General features: G+C 32.5%; 1 protein-coding gene across 1 annotated transcript; it reads left to right on the forward strand.

Annotated features, from left to right (window-relative positions):
* Window positions 1-13,752: 13,752 nt before the first annotated feature.
* On the forward strand, window positions 13,753-19,204 carry LOC127278609 (hairy/enhancer-of-split related with YRPW motif protein-like). Its single transcript, XM_051300409.1, has 3 exons — window positions 13,753-14,349; window positions 14,952-15,166; window positions 18,565-19,204. The coding sequence occupies exons 1-3, from the start codon at window positions 13,763-13,765 to the stop codon at window positions 18,963-18,965; spliced, it is 1,203 nt and encodes a 400-aa protein (XP_051156366.1). The 5' UTR covers window positions 13,753-13,762; the 3' UTR covers window positions 18,966-19,204.
* Window positions 19,205-20,040: the final 836 nt, after the last annotated feature.

Below are 20,040 nucleotides of genomic sequence, written 5' to 3' on the forward strand. Positions count from 1 at the left end.
CATGTAAAGTTGGTCGACAACTTTGAACTATCTTCACATTTACTTAAAACGTTTGAAACTCTTTGGATCCAACGCGAAATTTTTAGAGTACGTATATTTAGTGTCCATTTAAATAATTTTCGAAACCCCATATTTTTTCATTTTTCTCCAAGAAAGTTATTTACTTTCAAAAATAGTGAAAATGAACAAAGCAGCTATTGTATTTTAAAAACTTTTTATACTTATGAAGAAGAGAGAAGAAAAGTGCAAAGAAATTCTAAAATTTTATGATAAGAATTACTTCATATTTGGTAAGTTTTTATTTAAATTTAATGTTTCCCCTTTCTTTAATTAATTAATAAAAATCGCAAAATTAGGTTATTAGACAGGTGCACTTGAAAATCATATTTTATATATTATTTCACATCTTTAAATAATTATATCAATATTGATAATGAGAAATTTATTCATTCTTAGTAAATTCCAATAATTTTTTTTTATTTTTATGGTAAATTCTATGTTTTTTTTGCATATTTTCTAATGGCTAAAAAATTGACAGTTTTCAGCACCTCATATACTTTAAATTCATATTTTACAATAAATAATCAATAAAATTCTTTTCATTTCGCGATCTTGATAACTTGAAAATCATTCCTGCAAAGTATTAATTTTTAAAAATTAGTCAGCAACGACTTTAGTCGAAATATAATGGATTGACCCAATAATATTATATTATAATAAAGTACTTAGTAATAATTACTTTTATGATGCTAATTTAAATTATATTTAATCTGAAACCTTCAAATATTTTTTATAATTTGCAAATATTAATTTCTCGCTTAGTGATTCAAATTTTCGTGGGGATAAGCGGAAATGACGTTTCTCGTTATATGGGGAAACAATTGATTCGTTATAAAGAGCGCTCGTTATATAGAGATTTGAGTGCACTTGACTATTATCAAATAAATATTTATTTGTATCAAATAATTATTATTTGATCCCGGTTGAAAAAACTTGTACAGGATCGTGTACACGATCTTGTGCATGATCATGCGCCGATCTTGCACATGTTCATTCACCAGGTCATGTACAGTAGCAGCAAGTGATCGTATAACATGTTCATTTTTATGTCAACTGATGGAATCCACTACCCAGGTGCGAATTTAGGCTGGCTGCCAGAGTTGGATGGTTGGGCCTAGGTTGGCCTAACTTTGGCAAACGAAGTTTGGTAACCAAGGTTGGTCCAACTTGGGTATTTACAAGTAACCAAGGTCGGGCCAACTTTGCATGCCAACTATGGCATGCTGAGTAAAGCCAACCGTTGGCCCAACTTAAACCAGAGTTGGGCCAACCGTCGTCAAAACTTCGGCAAACGTAGTTTAAAAGACTTAAACGCTATGGTTGGCCAAACTCTGGGTGAAGGTTGGCCCGACCATCGTCAAAAGTTCGGCAATTGTAGTTTAAAAGACTTAAACGCTATGGTTGGTCAAACTCTGGGTGAAGGTTGGACTAACCGTCGGCAAAACTACGGGAGATATACTTTAACAGACTCAAAAAGTTTGGTTGGCCAAACTTTGGGTGTAGGTTGGCCCGATGGTCGGAAAGTTGGTCCAGCTACCCAGGTGCGAATTTAGGCTGGCTGCCAGAGTTGGATGGTTGGGCCTATGTTGGCCTAACTTTGGCAAGCGAAGTTTGGTAACCAAAGTCGGTCCAACCTGGGTATTTACAAGTAACCAAGGTCGGGCCAACTTTGCATGCCAACTATGGCATGCTGAGTAAAGCCAACCGTTGGCCCAACTTAAACCAGAGTTGGGCCAACCGTCGGCAAAACTTCGGGAAACATGGTTTAAAAGACTTAAATGCTTTGGTTGGCCAAACTCTGGGTGAAGGTTGGCACGACCGTCGTCAAAACTTCGGCAAACGTAGTTTAAAAGACTTAAACGCTATGGTTGGCCAAATTGTTTTTATTAATTATTTGTTAACAATTCGTTAATTCAAAGTACTTCATATAATAGGCATGTTAAATGCAGAATTTGATAAGCTTTTAATTAATAAATTCAGAATAATCCTCATTTCATTAGTTTTAAAATATTTCATTTTTTAATAACGTTTATCAATTTTGTTAAATATATTTTTTATTAAAATATGCATGTCGTGCCGCATCATTATTGTTTCTTTATTCTTCTAATGCTGCCTAAGCTATTATTTTCTTCAGTCAGCTTTCAAATACATTTCTGAAAAATAATCCCATGTAAGCGTAGCGTAATGGTTAGCGTATAAGACTGCGATGCGTTAGGTTAGGGGTTCGATCCCAGCGAGCGTTAGATATTTTCAAAAATGTATTAGGAGATTGCGTTTAATATTAATAAGTAAGGACATATGTAAAATTCTTCAGAACTTACCAGTGTGCTAATTGTATAATTAATTCATGTTTTTAATTATTTATATTTTTGGTACATACTCATTTAAAGTTGGTTCGACTCTGGGACAAGTTGTTGGGCCGACCATCGATGCCAATGGGTGGTAAACCGTTATCATTTCGCTAGTTGGCCCACCTTTTGGCAGGTGAAGTTGTCCCAACTTTTGCAAAGTTGGCCCAACCATGGGCCGACGGAAAATTCGCACCTGGGTATACACGAGTCCGTACTCATATACTCAAACAAAATCGTTTTTTTCAATTTCAATTTCTTTATTTTGTCCTAGACAAGCCATGAGAACAACAAATTAAATACAGTTTGTAATAAAATAAACAATGTATATATATATATGAAAGTTACATAAAATAGTATTCGTTTGTAAGATCATAATGTATAAGATCTTGAGTTTCCCTATTACAGTTTATAATCAAAATCTTTATTGGCTGCGAAGTAGTTTTCTATGGCTTATATAGCTGTGCAGTTGTTTTTCTCATGTATCAACAAAGAGTTTTATGATCAATGTTAAAAATTTCCACAAATTTTGCACTAGCCCTATATGACGTATTTTGGATAAGTAGATTGTTAATAAACAATTAAAAACATACATTTTAAGCTTTATTTTAAGTGGTAAAAAAAGGTAAAAAAGTCTTTTATTAAAAAAAAAAAAAATATTTTTCATTTTTAAAAAAGGGGTAAATTTTAAATTTTTTAAAAATTTTTTTGCACCATTCAAAAAAGCAGGAAAAACCTTTCGAAATGATATAGATCAAATTTTTTTTACCCTTCATACAAATAGTAATGATTTTTCAAAAAATCTACTATTTGACCAAAATTTTAATCCTCTCCCCCCTTCTACTACTATATCCTTTTGTTATTAAAAAATTGGATCTTTGTAGATGCACTGTGCAAAAAGTTAATAAAAATAATTTGTTTCAATAATCATTAAATTTTTTAAAAATTTATATTCTTTTGGGGATGCATGAATAAGCTCAAAAATAAGTTTCTTAAAATTATGATTTGATAGAATCTTATTCTGTTGAATATTACTTTTGCAGAATATTTAATTGTTGAAATATTAATTTTGTAGAATTTCCATTAAACCGATTATTATCAATGTTGTAGAAATTTGATTTAATCGGAAATTAATTTACCAAAAATTAAATTTGATCGAATCTCAATTTGTTCAATCAAATTGAATTTCTAGTAAATTAATTATCACCTATAATATATAAAAATTATGCAATATTGATAATAATCGGTTTAATGAAAATTCTACAAAATTAGTTTTCAAATAAATCAATATTCCCAAAATTAAAATTATGTCCAATATTTTTTCTCAAAAAATTAAGATTCTTTTAAATTACTATTCTACAATATTTATACAATATTTACCCAACCATGTGCTCAGTCGGCCCACCTTGGGCAGCCAGAGGACGGACCAACTAGCGAATTGATAACGTCAACCGACCTATGGTCGACTCAGTTGGCCCAACTATGGCTGACAAAGGTTGGCCGACCTTGGCATTAAAATTTTCTACGAATAACATATATTAATAATTATTCTAAATTCATCATACAATTATTTTAGGTATTTAAACACTAAACGCAATCTTATACATACATACATTTTAAAAATATTTATCGCTCGCAAGGATCGAACCCGCAACCTAACGCACCGAAATCAAACACGCTATCCATTACCCTACGCTTACATGAGAGTCTAAGGAAAAATTAGTCTCATAAATTGCATCTTTAAAGAAATTTAGCCGACCGTCGGCCCGACTTGAGCCGACCACATATTAAGAAGTGGTTTTTTTTAATATTTTGGCTGCCACAGTTTTATTAATCACCATTTTGTTTAAAGTATATCCCAACTGTGATTGCTAAATTACAAGCCATGTTAACCGACGATCCCATAGTCAGCCCAACTAGGGCGACCAAGATTGGCCTAACTGTGGCTGCCGACCGTCATGCCAGATGGTCGGCCCAACTATGGCAGCCAAGGTTGGCCCAACTGTGGCTGTCCAAGTCATGCCGACCATTGTCCCTCATAGTTGACCCAACTAGGACCGACTGTGGCTGCCAAGGTCATGCCGACCATAGTTCCCCATAGTTGACCCAACTGTGGGTGCCCTAGTCATGCCGGCCATTGTTCTCCATAGTCGGCCCAACTAGGGCGGCCAAGGTTAGTCCAACTGTGGCTGCCAAGTCATACCGACCATTATCCCCCACAGTCGGGCCACCTTTCGGTGACAATATTTACCATGGTCGGCCCAATTAGGGCGGCCGACTCTCGTGCAGCCCTAGTTGGGCCGACCATGGGCCAACCAACCATCTCTGGCGGCCGACCGAAATTCGCACCTGGGCATATAATTATTCTAAAAAATTTATTTTAGAGTTTATTCATGTGTCTCTTTTTTGTAATATAAAAATAATTTTTTTAAATGGTTAATAAATTAATAATTTTGTATAGTCTTGTAGGTTAATTTTAAGTAGATATTAAAAAAATATTTTTCTAAAATTATGTTTATGTTAACAAATAAAGTTTTATTTGTATTAGTTATCACATGCTCTGCTTCGCAATAATGATTTAAAATTTTTTAATTTAATTCAAATTCTAATGACTCTGAATGTTTTACTATTTTGTAAAATTTACTTTTGTTCGACAAAAAGACGTATGTGCAGATGCGCTTTAAACTCGATGGTTTTATTTTCTTGTGCAGAAGGGTGACAATTCTCCAGCTGGTCTCGAACAACGAAAAGAGGATGAAATCTGTATATATATGTGCGAGGAGGGTATAACCTGTGGGAACCTATATAGAGTTGTGAAAGAGAGAAAGCAGGAAGAAATTACATAATGTCAGGAACTCGGGAGGAAGCAATTTTTTTGGGGTGACCACCTTAATCTTTTTGCTCACATCAGTCCAGGGGTCCATAAGGCACGTGATCCATTTTTTTTTCTTTCGTGTTTTTTTCATTCCTTTCAAGGACGTGTGCAGGACGTGTGTGTATAGATCTTGGAGATACACAGGATACTATATATATATATATACATAGGGTTTCCAGTGGTGTAACTATAATTGTTTTAATTCAATGTTAGACTCAGGTATTCCTTATTTGATAGCAACAGGTGAATTTGGATCTTCATTATATTTTAGAAAAAAATTCAAATATTTTACACCTTTGTAGGGTACCTGTAAGAGTTATTATATTTTTAAAAACTTTTTGAATGGAAATTTTTAAATTTCAAACTCTTATTTGAATATTAAATGGTTGACATTTTTTAATATTATTTTTAAGCCTGGTTCGGTCGTGGGGAAACGATTTTTCACATTTTTTTAGGAATTTTTAAAAATTAATGCATTTTTAAATAAAAAATCACCAAAATTCTGAAAAATTTATATCATGTAAAGCTTGATAAAATTTTTTTAAAAAAATCATGGAACCCTTTTTGGTAGAGTACTAAAAGATAAAATTTTTTTTAGCTAAATTGAAAGTGTCAAAGTCAACGATATGTTGAAATGGCGTGATTCTCCTCCAAATATATAAACCTGAGCATTTGTTTGTTCCACTGAAATATTATTCGTTTTAATAATAATTTAAATAATAATAATAATGTTTATAAAATTAATTTAATTGAAATAAGTTTATTTGATATAAATCAAAATTATTTAGTACAGGGAAATATTTATTTAATAATATAATATGTAAGTAGTAAAGTAACGAATTAAATTATAAGGTCTCTTAAGGGGAGATTACGGTGATTTTTTTTCAAAAACTCGAAATTATTTTTTTTCATTTTTGATTAGTACCGTGGATGTCCCAGTTGCCGTCCACCTAAGACCTAGTTTCCGTCCAGTTTAATTTTCAAAATAACATTTATAAAAAAATTATTTTCTTTTATTTGTTTACTTAAACTAATAAGTCGATTGCGTGCCAAAAGGAATAAATTATTGTTAAAAAATAATTTAAATTACTATACGAGATATTTGTAAAATGGACGGATACTGGGACATGGACGGTAACTGGTACATCCACGGTATGACTATTTAAGAACACGGAAAAAATAGTCTAAAGTATTTCCATGGGCTAGAACTGATATAAATTGAGTAGCAACATGCAACAACTCACCGAGCGCGCGAACGCACGCGTATATTATAGCAGTAAACGGCTCAGAGGCACTCACTGCTACTTGATTGGCAATAGATTACTTGAAAATGATCTTTTAGAAGCCAAAGAAGGATCTATGTATGTAGCCGGTATTGCCGATTGAGTAAGAATCGCTTTTTGTTTAATTTCTACTTAAAAAACTTTAAACGCGTTTTTCTCAAGCACATTTTCAACTTTGTCACACTCTCATTTTAAAACGATTCAACCAATTAACTTCAAATTGAGACAGTATGTTCCTTGCATGTGCAGTTTTCGTGTAAACTAGGATTTTTAAAATCCATTAATATTTTTAAAAGTTATAAACAATTTAAGTTGCAAAATCGTTGTCGAAAAATGAAAAAAGTCTACCAATCGCTTCTTTTTCAATAAATATTTCTCATTCTAGTTTACACGATAGCCAAAATAGTACAGTTTAAGAAAGATTTTGGTTTTTTCTTTTTATATTAACTGAGGGTTCACGTGCAATAAGGGGACGCGCAGGATTTTCGTTAGTCCTTCGCGCAGCCGAAGAATCGCGGTACGCGGGGACTTTCACTTTCATGCGTATCCCCTTATTGCACGTGAACCCTCACCAGAGAAAAAGTGTGACAAACTTTTAAAATGTTCCTCTTTCGGCAGCCATTTTTTATTAGACTGTTTAATCAAAAAAAGAAACAAAAATTGTTTTCGATTCTTTAAAATGTACATTTTATCATAAGAAAATTGATACTAATAAATATTTTTTTTACTATAAAAAAAATCTTTGAAAAAAACCTCAAAATCATTGTAATCTCCCCTTAATTGTAACGTGCGCTTAATATTGAAATATATTATTACCGTTTTGCAATTTTGGAATAATGTGCTAAGAAGCGAAATTTTTCTATAAAAAAAATTTCAATGTGGAATAAAATTTATTTTGCTTTTAAAACATTTTTCCTAAACATTTTAAAATGTTTTTTTAAAATTTTTAATGACTCAATCCATTTTTATAGTTGAGTCCTCTTTAATATTCATTTACAGTTAATTGTTACGTTACTAAAGTATAAAAATTATCTTGACATTTATAACCGAAAGAGATTTTCTGGAGTCTGTCTGAAAATATATATTAATCCTAATGTAAATGAAAACACATAAGGTGAAGTCATGACAGGGTGGTAATCAGGCAGTTAATCGCTGCGGAAATTTTGTGAATTCGATTAGTCAGTGGCGTTCCCAGAGACAGTGTACGGTATCAATGATCGTGTGAGCGCGTGTTAGGAGCGATTCCTGTGTGAATTTTATTGTACGCACCCTCGATCGATTCCCTTATTTGTCTGTAGATATCTGGACGACTACATACATATATATATACCTATATAGGCTGTGCGACGTCATCCTGACCCCATGGCCTGCTAACATTGCAAGAGAAGGGCTGCGAGGGTGGAGCCAGTTGGATTTCATGGTGGCTCATATCAAAGGACATTTTCTCTATGTCCGCACTCGCTCTATCTGATATGATTACTTGATCAGTAATAGCAAAGAAGCGCTCATGTACCAAAGGGAATTGGAAAAGAATCTTTAGAAGCAATTTCACTTTTTTGGACTCAGGAGAAAATCAAATTTTTGCTCTGTGAAAAACTGTTAAAACAGAATGATCATTTTAAATAAAAAGAAACTATTTGAAATAATCAAATATTATTTTTTCATTCACTTGGAATATGAAGTATAGAATCTTTCATGAGTGGATTAACATTAATAAGCTAATAATTAATTATGAAATATTTATATAAAAAAGACCTCAATTTTCATCCAACATGCGGATTTTCTAAAGTTGATTACCTACTGGGTGAAATTCACCCTCAGTAATAATTAGAATAGGTACGCATAGCTGGAGCAGGAAGCATCGAGGCATTTATTTTCTCAATATTCTAATATTACATCAAATATTGCAGATTTCATGGAAATATTTCGGCAATAATTATTATACGGCGCGATTATAGTCATGACACCTTTGATGTAGAAAGTTCGACATTTCTATTACAAAAAGTCAATTTAAGACTAATTAAACTGAAAGTTTATGTTATTTAGATAATAAAAAAAATTTTAACTTTATAAAATCGATTATTTAAACAAATATGAGATACTTTGTTCGCCGTAATTAAAGCCAACTGAAATCTTAAACATGTTTCAATTACGGTGAGGGGAAAAATTTGATCTCAAATAATTAAATTAATAATTATTAAAATGTTTATCTATATTCATATATTTATTAAAAATTTCATTAAACGCTATAAATGTATTTTCACTAGTTTTAAAATTTTTTAATTATGTCAACCCGGCTTGGCCCTGATCAAGTCCATAGAAATTTACTAACCAGGGGCCAGTTCGGTAATCGGGATAAAAAGTGTCAATTTCTATACGGGGTTACATCGTAAGCAATCAGTAGTAAAATTAAAGAACCTGATTTGAATTGATTATCATAGCGTTGTCAAGGAAAAATCATGAATTTTTACGAAAAATACCTAAAAATGATTATGTACCCCTCCCCCCCCAGCAGCCACATCTTTGACATAAAGAGCTCAAATTTTGTACTCTTACGTATTTTTACGTGAAAATTACAGGAAAAATATAGCGAACTTGATTCGGATCAGTTTACAAAGCGTTGTCAAGGAAAAATCAAAAATTTCAAAAAAATGGTTTAATCTCCCTAGCGCACACAATATTGAACCCAGACAGTTCATATTTGCTGTATAAATGTATTTTTGCGTGAAAATTATAGGGAAAAAATGTAAGCACGATTGGAGTTGATGATCAATTTTTATCAAATTTTTAAAGAAAATTGATAATTTTAAGAAAAAAATGTATTTTTCCGCAAAAACGAAAAAATTTTATATCAAGTGATTCATATTTATACATTTTGACGTATTTTTACGTTTATATAACACAAAAAATATAGCGAGGATGATTGGAGTTGGATTTTCAGGTGCTGTCAAGAAAAAATTGATAATTTTAGAGAAAATCATAAATTTTCTCCCAATAACAAAAAAATTTTATCTAAAGGGCTTCAAATTTATTATTTTCACGTATTTTCATGTTCATTTTCATTTTCATGTAAATAATTTAATAAACATGATAAGAAGTGGAAAAAGTGGACTTTTTCCTTGAGTTTATTTCTTCAGTCGTTATAACTCTAAAATAAAAAAAATCGGACAAGTGCGAGTTACACTCGCACTGAAATCGAGGGTTCCGGACTCGAAGCGAACTTATTTGGTATAAAAACAAATGTTTAAAAAATATGTGTTGTATGTCAAATAAAATAAGTGATACAAAAAGGAACAATTTTGTATAATTCAAGAAAATTGTTCCTCTTCGTAACACTTATATTACACAGGCCGACAAAATTTTGTTGACTACAATGTTACAGCCGATTCTTATAGGATTTTTGCCGTAGAATATCCGAATCTGACCTTGAAAATATCCAATTGGCTCTAGTTTTCGAGCAACAAGAGTTTTAAAGTGCCAAAAAGCGCGTTTTTGGCATTTTTTGCACAGCTGTAAAACAAAAACGTGAGGGAATAAAATGTTCTACATAGGATGAAATGAAAGCTCAAACATTGCTTTTTAAGATCCAATACCAAAAAATTTTATATCAGATGATTTAAACAACTGAGAACAGTTTTTGTGACTGCGCGCGCACGAGTTTTGTACAGTGTTTTTATGGGCTTTAACCGTACCAATTCACCTACAAGCTTTTTATACAATTAGCAAAATGTTACCACTATAGTAAATTTGCACGAAAAGCTTGCAACGTAAGCTTGCAAAGCTTTGTACATTGCGCAGTACAGACATTGTGCTCAATGTAGGTTTACAAAAAAAAAAAAATTTTAAGATGCAAGCTTGCACAGAAAAAAACTGAACTCAGAATGAGCCGTGTAGGCGGCTCATTTTGATGTGCAACAAAAATGAACCAGGTTGGTGGCGCCACTGTCTATGTCGTTTAGCATTGGCTCATTTTGATTTGCATCAAAAATGAGACAAGGTTTTTTCTGTGTGCAGTGGTAAACATCTGAAAGTTTGCTTCGCAAGCTTTTTGGTTATTTTAGGTAGCTCGACATAATGATAAATTTTTGCTTTTTTTCTATACTTTATTGTCATATTTAACTCACACTGTGAGTCAAAAACCTGTTCTAAGTTGTTTTAATTGTTCAAAACGAAGTTGTTTGATTTTTGATACTAAAAAGCAATGTTTAAGCTTTCATTTCATCCTATGCAGAGCATTTAATTCCCTCACGTTTTTGTTTCACAGCTTGACCATGCGCGTTATAATTTAATTTTGCGCTCTAAATTTTAAAATGTTGATTTTGATGGCTTAAAAATTGAATGTTAACAAGTCATAGTAACCATCGTTTCAAACTACCTAGCAAGTCAAATTATAAAGTAATGGTTTCTGTAAAAAAAATTTTCCACTAACCGTGTCGGGGTCTGAAGTATTATGTGGTAACAATGATTTCTATAAAGTTTTATGGTAATCTTGATGTTCAATCAGATCCTAATGAACTAAATAAATGGTCATCAAATAATAAACTTTTTCTTAATATTAAAAAATATACGCGACCTGGGAGTTACACTAGACTCAGAATTGGATTTTGGAATACATCTAAATGTTGTCAATAACGCGATTAGAATTTTGGGCTTTGTTACTACAAATGCATTGCGGTTAAAAATGTTTTAGCGTTAAAGGTCTTACATTTTTCATTAGTTAGACTAATATAATTGAATTTGCTTCGTTGATTTGGTCACTATATCAAGAATAGGGGAAAGGTGGGTAAGTTCGCCCAAAAAAAGTTTAGAGTATAAAAAAAGTTACTTAATTTTAATGTTTGAGTATATAAAAACTCTTTGATAGTACAAAGACAACCTTCAGAAATAAAACAGAATAGTTATTTGAATTGTCTTTTAATGAAAATATTGAATAAATTGTAATTAAAATTTCTATGGTAAAAATGAAGAATTGATCTGAGGTGCGGGTAAGTTTGACTACGGAGGAGGGTAAGTCTGTTTCTTCCAAAAAGTATGAATAAATTGAAGTAAATGTGTCAAATTTTTTTGTATTTGTTTTTATTAATCAATAACACAGGCCAACAAAATTAGCAAACTTTTTTGGTGCGGCAAATGTCAGACCTGATTCTGATAGGTTTTTTCATGTCGAACACGAATCCGTAAACGAAAATTTCCTATCAGCTCTAGTTTTTGAGAAAAACGGGTTTAAAATGTTCAAAAATCGCTTTTTTGGCTAACTTTGAGTACCTCTAACACTGAAACAAAAGGTCGTAGAACCTTCCACTTGGGCTTAATTTGAAGCTTAATGTTTTAACTATAATCCCCAAAAATGACCTATCTTGCACCATAATCTCAAAGTCATTTGTTATCATTTTTGATTCGCAAATATTAATTTTGTAAAAGTTTGAGCGCGTACATCTAGTCCTTGAGGTTAAACACATAATTTACATATTCTTTTTGAAGAAGGCCGAATATTTGAAGATTTTCTTAAGATTTTATGGTCCGGTGAAAATCTGCGGAAGGTCTTAACCGAAAAAAAAGTGCAAATATGTTTTCATTTCATTGGTTTAAAGTATTTTGTCCATCCATTGTCATGCAAGCATTAACAAGTAAGTATACAATTTCAATCTCTTTGGTGTAAAGTTAGAGTCCGATTTCTAACTGTGTGTACTAATTATTCTTTTTGAAATTTTTTCAAAAATACATGTATTTCCTTAAAATGATAGTTTTTAAATTATATTAAACATTGGTTTCACGAAAGTGTCAATTAATATAACTCATTACACGGGAAAAAGAAAAACGTTGGATTAATACCGTTTTCCGATTGGTTCAACGGCAAGGAGCGCTGTAGGCAGTGTCTGTTGGATCAACTTACTTGTAACAATAGATGGACAGTAGGTTCAACAGTAAAAGTCTGTTGAATCAATGCCGAAATCGTGACAGGGCCCACTGACGTTGAACCAATCGGAAAACGGTATTAATCCAACGTTTCTCTTTTTCCCGTGTATGCATTGCCATAGTGAAAAGATTGTTTTTCCATGTCAGTATGCAAAGTTAAAGGAATTTGACCTAGAAATCGACGGAAATTCGTTTCCTCCGACTCTTAAAGGTTCTTTCTTTTTGCTCACCTTCGACCTTACGCCTATCACATCGTTATCATCTTCTTGCACCATGCGACCTTTCTTGTTGGCCGCGTGCACAAGATTCATCCCCCCATAACAATCTAAGTGTACCATGCGCCACACGCTTTCCCACGAAATCGCCTTCGCTCCCTTTCTCGTACCTCCGCAGCAACCCTCCCTTACTTCAGGACCCCATAAACCCCAGGACCTTCCATATAGGATATCGAAGGGCCGGTCGGTGGTTCGCCCTTCGCCTTCCTTCTCCCACTCCGAAACATTTTACCGATCCCCACCACCCGTATCAGGTCGTGTGTCGCGATCGTCCGCCCGCACACGACATACGTTTGCCGCCACGCGACCAGTGCACACGCATCCTGTAACACCAAAAATCCCTTTCTCTTGCCTCCTCTTCCTTCCTATCAAGATACGTCTCCGTCTGATACCAAAACGATCAGACATCATTTCGCGAAAATCAGAAGGAGGAGGAGAAGAAGGTGTCGCGTGTGGATGACACCCGGTTCCCTAAACGACCGCCGACTGGACGTTGCGCACTTCCCGCCGATCTCGGAAGTTCATCTAATCTCGCGCCATTCCGGCAGATTACACGTGATTGTCTTTAGTTGTGCAAACACCTTTTAAACTCTCAATTTCGATCAATTTATTATAATCAACACAAACTGGAGAGATTTTTTATTTGTGAGTTGGTGACGATATTAGGAAATGTTGTTATTTGCTCAACAATAAGCGACGACAAATAGAAATAATTGATGAAACAGAAAGTTTAAGTGACCTTATCTTGTGATGTATCTCTATTTATTTTCTCTTATCAAGTGATTTTAACTGTGAAATAACATGTGGAACTGTTGTGTGCTTATGGAATAACACCACGAGGATGAAATCGATATCGCACAGGTGAGAGGGAAAGCGTTTGTCTTCCCTCAAGATCAAGGTCACGAGAAAACGTCAAAACTTTTTTCTTCTCAGTTATACACAACAGTATTCGAAGAATTCATCCAAATAGACAATTGAAAGTGTAAAAAAAAATTTTTCTAAAAAATGTGGCGAGTTGTAGTCGCTCGTTCGGATGACAATAGTACATTACTGTCTTCTGAAATTAGTACAGGAACTATGGGTCCATCAGGTCACCTTTCCAGCCTCTCCGGTGCTCCAGCGTCTCATCACTGGGGCTATCCTCCACCCCCTCATCATCCCTCTTATCAGACACCTCCTCAACATCCGGATATGAGGCATCATCACGATATGAGAAATACCGATCCACGAATAACAAATCCCAGTGAGTTGAGGCCCGAATTAAGGCATCCTGATCTCCAAAGAGTGGAACTGAGGCATCCGGAAATGCAGAGACATCCTGAGATGATAAGGCCAGAACTAAGACATCCGGAAATGCAGAGGCCACATGATATTAGGCATCAAGATATGTCTGGTATGAGGCCCGATTTAACAGAATTGAGACCAAGTCACGAACTTCCGGAATTGAAAATTGATGGAACGGAACTTAGAACTCAGGACAATCAACAGGCACAGCAGCATTCTCAAGCTCAAGGACACCAGAGAAATCTTAAAAGGACTTTAAGTGATTCGGATTGTGATGATGTGTTTTCGGAGGAGAGTGGCAAAGAACCGTAAGTTTTTACAGATTTTTGTAAATAATTATAAAATTAAAATATTGTTTTAAAATTTTCTAAATCGACATTATTAAAAATCTTTGCGTTATTATATATGCAATATGATGAACGATATAACTAAATTACAATTCAAATGAAATATTCGGCGTTTTAAGATTCCTTAAAAATAAAAATTCGGTGAAATTTCAGATTTCTATCTTACAAAAATTCATCAAAATAGATATTCTCATTAATGAAAATTGGAGCAAAATGTTAATTTTTTCAAATAGAACTTTTGTCAAATTTCGGTTAAATATAACAATTTTGTTTCATGAAACATCGGTTAAATAGAAATCCTGTCAATTAATAAATTCGAAGATATTAAACTTGGACTCAAAGAAAATTCTAGCTAATGAAATTCTATAACAAGTGAAAATTCTAGTAAATTAATTTTAGTAATTCATTCGTATTATTATTTTTAATGGTTTAATTAATAAAGTTGAGTACACAGAAAGAACCTAGACTCATTTTTGTTGCTGGTAGCGTATGCACGTGAGCTTATGTTTTTTCTGTGTAGAGTTTTATTTAATATTTATTAAAGTGAAAAAATTAATTTTTAGTTGCAACTCGCCTGGAGGTGATTCTTGTCAACATGCATCAAGAAAAAGGAGAAGAGGAATGATTGAAAAGAAACGTCGAGATAGAATAAATGCATCCCTCGGTGAACTCAGAAGATTGGTACCTGCGGCGGCAAGAGATCCACACAGCGGAAAATTAGAAAAGGCGGAAATACTTCAACTCACCGTTGAACATCTGCGTACCATCAGAAATAAAGGTAAATTTAGGAAAATGTAATTTCATCTTTTTTAAGAACTCTTTGAATATTCATGAGAAGATATATATCAAGTACAAATTTTAACTATATTCACTATAGTAGTTCATTATATTATTATTTTTTTTAATCAAGAAAATTAATGCAAAGAAAAATGTGAAGAGCACTAAATATGTTTATAATCAATAAACTATTTTCTTAACGGTTTATATTGTGAGAAGAAAGTATCAACGGCCGGAAATAACATTACTTGTCCGTTAAATGTGACTCGATCTTATACAAGTTGAGAGATTCCGTTTTGAACCTTCGTTTTGATTTTCAATTTAACCCTTCAAGAACAACCCTTGTCTTCCGGTAACCGAAAGTAGGCGGCAACGTAGAAATAAGCAGGAGGAAGTTTATTCTCTGATTTGCGTTAGAACGATTCCGGTTCATAAAAAAAGTTTTAATTTTTCAAATTAGATTTCCAATTTTTTTAAGACTATTTCACTTGTAGTCCTATTTATTAATAATAATAATTGTTTATAGTTTGAAAAAAATAGTACTTGATTATAAAAAGAATTCTTCATGCAAAGAACAATAAGAGTAATTTATAATAACTAGCATTGGTATTTTTACACTGCTGTAAATGTGAAACTTTATACAATAAGGAAACGTGAATGAGGAGCTTAATGAAAGTAACAGAAATTCCACTTAATTATGTTTTGAATTTATGAATATTGAAGTATATAATACACAAGCATAAATTGGAAGAGGACTCTTGTTTACAAACAAGCGTTGTTTTGAAATTTCTCTTACGATTAAGGTTACAGTGGCTGTGGGATCGAGTGTTCGTTTAGTTTCTTTTTATCTGGCCGGAAGACACCTGTTGACCGTAAGGGCGGCATGGCAAGGGCACAGGGCGAAGCTAACTAACTGTAACCCGATAACCGAATCGCCATCTGTTACCTACTAAAGTACAGACTTAGGACCTGAATGGCATCAAATCCAAAAAGTCCTTCTTTAGACTGGCAACACACCCTCGTATACCTTTGATTTCTTTCGACAAAAGCCACCAATTAACTGTTACTGTTTCGGTGTTTCCATATAACTACATTCTCATTTGTCACTTTTGATTTTCATCCGATTTTTCACTCGGTACTTAAGTTTAAACTTAGTGTAAATATAAATTATAAATGTATTTCACACATATTATAACAACATTTAAAGAGCATGAATGTTTACACAAAGAAAAGTTGTATTGATAAATTTGAGTGGATTTTTAAAATTTGATTCATCTGGTTTTATAGTTATAAAAACTATTAATTATTGAATAATTAACTTAATGTAATAATAACTTCATTATATTAAGTGTTTAATTATATCACTTTGTAAAATTTCTATAGTTATGTAGTTTGTATAATTCCGAACTACATAATTATATATAATAGTATTTTAGTAAAAAAAAACAAATTTATATCACTTCCTCATGAAATTTACCAGGCTTTTAGTATTTCTTTCTTTTTATACCTAAGAAAAAATTATTTGATTCAAATAATCGGTTACTTGCGACTATTATCAAATAAATATTTATTTGCATTAAAAGATTACACAAGTCAACATGAAATTAGTGCCTGAAATTTAAGATATTGTCTATATGGCAGCTTTATCGACAGGCATAATTTTTTTTTTGTCGAGCTATGTTATTTAAATAATTTTTATTTGAATTAAATAAACTGTTTTTGTACCAATAATTTTTGTATTTGTTACAAATACAAATATTGGTACAAAAACAGTTTTCAGTTAAAATAATATCACTATTTGAATAATATACTTTTAGTTTTTAGTGAATAGAAATGTTTAAATTGACATTTTTTCACTTGCTAGTGTTTTTTTTTGAAAAGAATAAATGAAAACTTAATTAAATGTAAAAAGAATATAATTCTTCAAACTGACCTAGATTTCTGAAAGAAAAGTATTAAGCATCAGCAAAGTTTACTTACGATTATTGTGCTAAAAAGTTTGTCGAGTTTCCATGAATGGGGTGTCATCTTTAGAATGCCGACGTTTAGAGCTCGATTCTAGAGCAGGTGCTAGATCTCTCTCATTCTCAATGCTATAGTAAGAATCGAGATCCTGTGGGAAGCACAGGAAGTCAACAACTCTTCCGAGTTGCGTTCCCACGATTGGTGCAAGAAGGAGAGGGAACATATCGAAAGAGGGATTGGTGATGGGGTGTAATAGTGGGGATAAGGGGAAACACTCGCGCCCCTCTTCAAGTATATAGCTATGGGATATATACATGTATAGGTGCCAGCTACGGCATGGGGCAGATGTAGACTCTGTGGGAAACCAGCTCCAATATTGCTTAACGATTGTTCTGTACTCGAGTGTTTGCAAATGTAGGGTGGTTACCCGGCATGACTCGAGAGGTCGACTGCGAAGTGATATTAAATTTAATATTCCCAATTAATGATAGAGAGCTAGGCGAGATATCTCACTCGATCAATTGCCCACAAGAAACCATTTTAGTCCTTTTCAAATTCATTGCACACGATTTATTTCCTTAATCGATATACACAATCAAAAGGTGTTATTCTTATGTAAAATACAATTATCGCCAAAAATTTGCATTTTTCTTTTGATTTCAACAAAAGTATAATAGGTCATTTTTCCTTTCTCAAAAATGTTTGTTTATTAGTTTGATCATAAAATTTGGTTAATTAAAAACAAAATTTTATTCAAACAACCAAGTTTATTTAAAAATAGAGAAATTTTGTTTAATTGAACGAAACTGATATGTATCTAATTTTATGTAAAGTTGTTCTTGAATGAATTCATATAAAAGAGAATTGAGATAAAGTGTGTGGAAGAAAGGGATTAATATTGAATGAAGAGAAGATAAAAAAGCAATATTTACTAAGCAGTGGGGTGTATTGATACCGCAAAGTAATGGAATTATATATGAGTCTTTTGTGTATTGATTGAATGAGAAAAAATACATTTGACAAAGTTTTGGTAATTTGATTAAAAGTGACATTGTACAGACTACTACTTTAGTAATTTCTACATTTTGACTATTTTGGTCGCGCACCCCATGCACCCAAAGTCTCACGGGGTTAGATGCTTGCATACTATTATGAGATGATCATGCTACAAGCCACCCTTCATGGACTATATATAAATACGTGAGCCTATGGGGGTCTAAACGATTCCCACGCTACCTGTCCCATTCCCCATCATAATAAAACACGGCCGGCTGCTAAAGCCAAACACGTCAATGTCGGCAACTCCACTAGTGGAAAAAAGGGAAAATGGCGTGACAAGTTCAATTTAGAAATAACTTTCCAAAACTTTAAAATCTTATTTTGTAAATATCATGAGTATTTTATTTTGATAAAAAATGAATTTAATTGTTTCAGGACCAGAAGGTTATGACAGTACGAAATTAGCGATGGATTATCATGCTGTGGGATGGGGAGAATGTGCAGCAGAAGTGGGTCGATATTTAGTGACAATGGAAGGTCTTGATGAGAGGGATCCTTTGAGACTGAGGTTACTTTCTCATTTGCAAAGCTTCCACAGGGAACATCCTCATTCAACAGGAACTGCAGTTCCATCGAGTGCAACTTTGAGTTCAAGCTCAACAACTACGAGTTATGATTCACCGAGTTCAGTATCGAATGGAATGCCTCCAGGCTCAGGAAGTATGCCTCCCCTCTTAGGAGGTACCACTCTCGGATGGGGCCAATATCCAGGACAATATCCTCAACAGCAACATGGAAAACCTTATAGACCCTGGGGCGCTGAATTAGCTTATTAATGATTACCTTCTGCAATAACTTGATGCAGTTATTGATCTTAATAGTTTACCCATAACATAAAATCATTTCTAGTGTACCAAAGTCTTTATTGTGTTTAAATATTCTATATTTGCGTATTTTCAAACTGTCGTTCTGATAAAAAAATTATTGACAATTTTCATACCACTGCTCATTATAATTAGAAAATGGAAAATCTCTTTGTAATAATGAATAATGTATTTTTAATTTTTTCATTAGAACGGTAAAATAAAAATATATACAATTTCCTGTACAGAAAATTAAAAATAATAGAGATATTTTTTCAATTTTGAAAAAATATTAATAGAAACGTAAAGTACAAATCAATTATTTTGAAACTTTACCTCAATTTTCTATAATTTTTAGGAACTTTCTTCTAAATCAATTTTTTTGTACAAATGTCTATTGTAAAAATTTTAAATTATTATATATATGTATATTGTATCTCGAGATGCACTCAGGAATTTCAAAGATTACATTGAAAACAAATAAACTTATTTCATATTCAAATAATCGGTTACTTGTCTAGTATCAATAATGATTATTTATTTTTATCAAATAATTATTATTTGAATCAATATAATGATATTGGTTTTAATATATAAATTTTTGGTATGAATTATTAGAATGAAATAAATTTTTTTTCAGTGTAACAAGTTTTTAATTGCAACGAAATACAAAATGTATTTTGGGCGTGATAATTAACGTGACATAGTCAATAGATATAGTCATATATGAGTACCTACTCATAATAAATATTAATAAAAGTTAAATAAGATAAAATATTTATTTAAGAAATACTATATTTATGGACTCACAGACTGAGGGTTATTGTACAGTGTTAGTATGTATATACGATAGTTATATATTATAATATCAAAGTGAATGAAAAAATCAAATTTTTCAATAGTATTTTTAAGACGAGATAAATATTTTGATAATTGCCATTTACATGAGTGTGTTTCGCGTTAGTCAATTATTTATTTTACAGCCTAATAATTTTAAATTATTAGGTATCGTAAAATTTTGGTTCCAAGTTCATTTTCGTTGTTTTGT

This window comes from Leptopilina boulardi, unplaced genomic scaffold, assembly GCF_019393585.1.
Source record: "Leptopilina boulardi isolate dan_hultmark-lab unplaced genomic scaffold, ZJU_Lbou_2.1 LbouV2_208, whole genome shotgun sequence".
In the NCBI taxonomy this organism is placed as follows: Eukaryota; Metazoa; Arthropoda; class Insecta; order Hymenoptera; family Figitidae; genus Leptopilina; species Leptopilina boulardi.

Coding starts and splice junctions, on each gene's coding strand:
- LOC127278609 (XM_051300409.1), top strand. CDS start 13,763: ATGTGGCGAGTTGTAGTCGCTCGTTCGGATGACAATAGTACATTACTG. Junction 14,350..14,951: donor GAGGAGAGTGGCAAAGAACC/GTAAGTTTTTAC, acceptor ATTAATTTTTAG/TTGCAACTCGCCTGGAGGTG. Junction 15,167..18,564: donor GCGTACCATCAGAAATAAAG/GTAAATTTAGGA, acceptor TAATTGTTTCAG/GACCAGAAGGTTATGACAGT.